Below are 5,512 nucleotides of genomic sequence, written 5' to 3'. Positions count from 1 at the left end.
TAGTCTTCATTCCTCTCTCCAACTGAGAGCAAAATCATCTTCCGTCTGGAAAATCCCTTCCTCCGGCAAAACTTACATACACCATTCTAGCCAAATTTACCTATTTTTCTTCTGGAATTGAAATTATTAATGTGGTACATCTCTGAAGTTCGGTGTTGTAGCAATTTTTACTAGTAACCCATTCTATAAACAGTTTCAGATCCATCCCAGTCAGACTTCTCCTTACTCAAATTATGGTGTTCAAAATGCTAATGAGTACATCTGATGCGTTACACATCTTGATTAAGAGATTGGATCTTTCTTTCTTTTAGAGGAACGTTTTGCTTATTGGACAACGTGTTAGTTTACGGGAATTGGAATAGAAAAACTTGCAGTTTACATCTCTGAGTAATATTACGCTATCTTTGATATGAATGAGGCCTGGAAACACTTCAAACAGGGGACAGATCTTTGTGGGTCAACCTGCTCCTTTGTTTGGAAATGAGAAATATCATGTACCATAGTCATGACAGCAGGAAATGATTGGCGATTAACGAAAGATATCTTACAAGAAAGGTTTCTTAGATGTCCATTCTGTGTTTGGATCGCAACGAGAGAGTGATGGAATTTAGCATTGTCTACTGCAAACTGATTTATGTTTGGAATCTTTATTTGTACCATGACCTTTCAACCAATTAAACGAAAATGACAAGACTTAGAATTTCATTAAAATTATTGGATCATAAGTACGACTACTAGACAACAAATTTATATGGCAGAAACGCCAAAAGAAGTCACCCCATCAAAGCATCGGAGTTTATGTCCAAAGCTAGTTTTGTTCACCTAGGACCTGATAACTGTGAGGGCAATAGCCGAGTAGCATCATCAACACCACGATCGCTGTAACAGGAAGGACCTGAGAAGCTGTATCTCAATCCATCTTCTATATCAGCTGAGCCCTCCAAGCATTTAACCACTTGCGACATGGGGGGCCTCTTGCTACTATCATCTTGCAAACACCATGCTGCGATCTTCATCATCTTGACAGCTTCTTGGCCGTGTAGTTGCATGTCACCACTGGACTTATCAACCATGTCCAGTAGTTGTTCTTGTTCTGCTTTGCACTTGAAAAGGGTCAACATATGCACTTCAGCACTGTGCAAAGAGCGGTCCACATTTTTCCTCCCACATAGGACTTCTAACATGACAATGCCAAAACTATACACATCTACCTTTTCCGTGATAACAGAGCTTAACCACTCCGGAGCAAGGTAACCTGGTGTTCCTCGCATGGTCGTCATGACATGGCTTTGGTCCTTATCAATTAGCTTCGACAACCCAAAATCAGCAAGCTTCGCATTGAAATGTTCATCCAAAAGTATATTTTGGGGCTTGATGTCTAAGTGAATTATTTTTTGATGGCATTCCTCATGGAGATAGGCTAGTCCTTTGGCAATGTCGAGGATAATCTTTCTCCTCACTTGCCAACAGACGTCAAACTCTCGATCATTATGGAAGATCCACTTATCAAGAGAACCATTGCACATGTACTCGTAGACTAAAAGCCTATGCGATTTTTCAGCACACAATCCAAGTAGTCTTACCAGATTGACATGATGGATAGTGCCGATGGTTCCGGCCTCGGCCAAGAATGACTTCTTTATTTGACCAAAACCATTAAGGCGCTTGACTGCAATCCTAACGCCGCTGGGTAAAGTTCCTAGAAACACCGAGCCAAATCCTCCTTCCCCAAGCTTGATGTTGAAATCTCCTGTCATGGACTTCAAGTCCCTATAAGGGAATTTAGTTATGGGAAGCCTTGTTAAGTCTGGATCATCATCTTCGACATCTTTTCTTCTCACCTTACTTGAAATAATCCCAAATACGCTTACTAAGAATATTGAAACTGCTCCAACAGTAGTCCCTAGGATTAACACCGTTCGTCCCCTTCTCGTTCTTCGAAAGATTGATGATGGCATCAATCTGTTTGTACTATTGTTGACTTTGATAAATGCTAAGGTGGAATAGTACCCGGTAGGGTCGTCCATAAGGGAAAATGGCTCTGATAATAAATAGCAGTCCCCACCAGAGAAAATGGTTTGGTTACGAAATAGTGCCATTGTGCATGAGCACCCTTTCCTCAAACACTCCTCCTTGCAACTCTCTGCAGTTGTGTTTGAGATGTTCGCACTAATATAATCGTTCAACAAAGCAAAGAAGGTGACATTCTCAACTTCTACGAAAGTGTTATGGTGGGAATCACAAGAGAAAGGGGAGCTGCGATTGCAACCGGAGGATGGAGCCCTCGCTTCAATTTGCTTTGTCTCCATTGGACACGCACAATCGAAGACGGATGAACAAATGCCATAACTACCACATACAAGTGGATAATTGCAATTGTCAATTTGATTCTGCAGAAGATCCATCGGGTTCCAAGAATAGGAGTGTTCATCATAAATATAATGCTTCAAATGCCCATCCGTCCCCAGACTAATGAACTGAACCGAGGATGTTAGGGGCAATTCAAATTCACCGAAGGTTCCATTCTTGTAAAGTGCTCCAACCTGTCCATTGTCGCTCTTCATTTCGCTTACATTGCTCGTTCTGTAGTAAATTTGGGGAGAATAGGCTGCCCTTACAGATGCGACAAAGCCTATCTGATCATCAGTGGTGAACGTGTAGATCCGCGCTGTCCCATCCGGCGCACTTGATGTCGCCGTTAGTTTCATGCCGGGACGTAGCTCCTGTCCAGGAAGAATTGTGTCTCCAGGGTGATCGAAAGACTGCCAAACGATGGCGTCATTTCTGTCGTAGAGCACGAGATTTCCAACTTCAGTCAAGTTTAAGCCTACGACTGACTTGCCAGCGGTATTTGTGGACCACATTTTTTTTCCATGGTCACCCAGTAAAACTAAATCGCCGTCCTGGGTGAGTAGCAATTGGGCAGTGTCGTTCATGGGTTCTCGACTGACGAACCAAACTAAGAGTGGATGGATGTTTTCCATGTCTTGTGTTGGTTGGAAAATATTCAGGCCAAAATAGCAGCGATTGCCATCATAGCATTTGAAGCCAAAAAAGAAACTTGGTCCTGAGTTTAGCCTGGAAAGCACGACCTTGATACCCATATTGGTGGTTATATTGAAGTCGAAAGGTTTACTGGCGTTCCATGCCGCGGGAACACTGACCGATGAAGGTTCAAACCTGAATTTGGCGAGAGTTAGTGGCGGAAGTAGTAGAAGGAGGAGGCACGGAAAAGGAGCGGGGAAACAAGAAGCGATTATCCGACCAGGTAGGACCATTGAGTTGTGTGCAAGCAAGGTCAGGCGTTTCGAGTGGGCAACTAGGAGGAGGAATGCCTCTTATTACTAGAGACATCTGCGAATGACGATGCCTTTTATAAACGAGAGGTCTCTTTCCTGTTGAAAGACTTCAAAGTTTGGAATAAGTCTATTCCTGCTTCATACCGTGAAAAAGGGTTAATACCGCGAAAAATCTCAAATTGATATGCCTGTGACAATTTTATCCAAAACTAATTTTTTGATCACTAAAAACCTCAAACTAGTACACCCGCGATAAATTTACCTTATGTTTATTTCCGTTAAATTTTACTGTCAAATTATTTTGTTAAATGACACGCGGCAATTGACGGATGTACCAATTTTATATTTTACCTTCCGTTTGTCACAAGCGTGCTAGTTTATAATTTTTTGTGGTATTAATTCAATTTAATAGAAACTAACAGAGGGTAAATTTATCACAAATATACCAGTTCGGAGTTTTTTATGGTCAAAAAATTAATTTGGGATAAATTTATCACAGATGTACTAGTTTGGGGTTTTTCATGGTCAAAAAATAACATACAAGAGGTCTCTTTCCTGTTCAAAGACTTCAAAGTTTGGAATAAGTCTACTCCTGCTTCGTACCGCGAAAAATCTCTCTTCCTTCCTTAATTTTCATTTGTGATCGTTCCCGTGCTAAATGAGCAACACCATGGTCCACGAAAGTAACTACTTCCGGAGAATGATACAAGAGGATCACTAATAAATAAATGAATACATAAAAATGAAAAGAAGCTTGCTGAATGCAGGAGTATTGAGAACGTTGATAAGATATGTAAGTGCTCTATTTACAAATTATTCATTGGTTAATTTATGAGTTCAAATGCGTATAAAGTTAATCCTGAGGAGGTGATAAGATGTTATTTGGAAAGATTAAATGCAACAACGGAGAGTTAATTTTCATGGATAGAGAGCAATTTTTTGTTGGATTTGAAGAATAAATACGGGAGAAAGAAAATCGTGGGCAGCGAGAGTAAGCTGATTTTTGAAATTATGCAAAAATAAGTATTAACTGTTTCTTGTACTCCTAAAATAAAAATAATCAATCAATAATATTATATTTCACCAAAATCATTTGCATTATGAACGTTAATAGGCAATACTGAGCATGATAAAAGAAAATGCTAGTTGAATTAAAAAATTAGAATTCTTTTAATGTGTTAGCAAAATAAAGATCATTGCAAGTCTTATTCGGCTCCTTTACTGTGTCGACTCTAAGTCTACTGAATACCGTTGATAAAGTAAATCATGAGTCCAAACCAAACGGCTAGGCCAAATATGAAATGAGAACATTAAATTCGTGCCGTGTGTCTGTTTCACGCATAGAAGCACTTTCTTTTATCGTTATGCTAATTTCATGACTGTCAGGTACAACATGTCGATAGCAGAATCCTAAACCAAATCGAGCACGCATCGATATTAAATATATAAGAATCACTATGTGAACACAATCCCTAAAAGATTGTGAGATCAAGCAAATACGAGACGAATTGAGTGATAAAACTTCTCCGTTTATGTAATTAAGTCATGGCCGTGTTATCAAACGTTTATGCATATTTAGTATGAACTGGTCCAATTTCCAATATTGAGTATACATGATACAAGAAAAATTAAGTGTATTCAAAATTACGAAATTTTCTTAATTTATTCTTAATCAACGAAGGGTTAAATCAATTAACGAAAAAGCAAGTGCATCCCATACATGACAAAAGACGTTGTGCGGTCCTACCACGTGAGAATCCCTGCAATTTTATTGACGAAGGCAACCTTCTTACGTAATATTTTCTCCTTCTTAAGAGTAATGAGAACAGAAGCTAATATTCAAACCTTCAGATTGCACGATTCCCATTGCGGACCCCGGAAAGGCTACATCGTGAGTCGACGCCCTCGTGGGTCGCAACATCACCGGGTGATTGGATAAATCATATGGTTTTCATCTTTTATCAATTGGTCAACAAAGCATGATATCTAATTTGTGCCGGTGTCTGTTTCACGCATGCAAGCACTTTCTTTCCTCGTTATACTAAACTCACGACTTTTGGGTAAAATATGTTGAAGTAGAATCATAAATCAAATCAAGCATGCGCCAATAGTTGTGACATCCTGAAAATTGTCCATTTGGGATTTATGAAATGCTTGGTTTTATGAACGTACTCGTAGTTAGTTCTCGCCCGGAACTGATCATTCCTGGGATA

General features: G+C 39.6%; 1 protein-coding gene across 1 annotated transcript; it reads right to left on the bottom strand.

The window, feature by feature from the left end:
• Positions 1-674: 674 nt before the first annotated feature.
• LOC130140999 (G-type lectin S-receptor-like serine/threonine-protein kinase SD2-5) lies at positions 675-3,083 on the bottom strand. Its single transcript, XM_056321571.1, has one exon. The coding sequence runs from the start codon at positions 2,982-2,984 to the stop codon at positions 819-821; it is 2,166 nt and encodes a 721-aa protein (XP_056177546.1). The 5' UTR covers positions 2,985-3,083; the 3' UTR covers positions 675-818.
• Positions 3,084-5,512: the final 2,429 nt, after the last annotated feature.

The sequence above is a fragment of the Syzygium oleosum genome, unplaced genomic scaffold (genome assembly GCF_021117445.2).
Source record: "Syzygium oleosum isolate NSW1041296 unplaced genomic scaffold, Sole_v2.1 Sole_v2.23, whole genome shotgun sequence".
Taxonomy (NCBI): Eukaryota; Viridiplantae; Streptophyta; class Magnoliopsida; order Myrtales; family Myrtaceae; genus Syzygium; species Syzygium oleosum.
Note: the sequence above shows the minus strand (reverse complement) of the source record. Positions and strands in the feature narration are given on the sequence as shown.

Coding starts and splice junctions, on each gene's coding strand:
- LOC130140999 (XM_056321571.1), bottom strand. CDS start 2,984: ATGGAAAACATCCATCCACTCTTAGTTTGGTTCGTCAGTCGAGAACCC.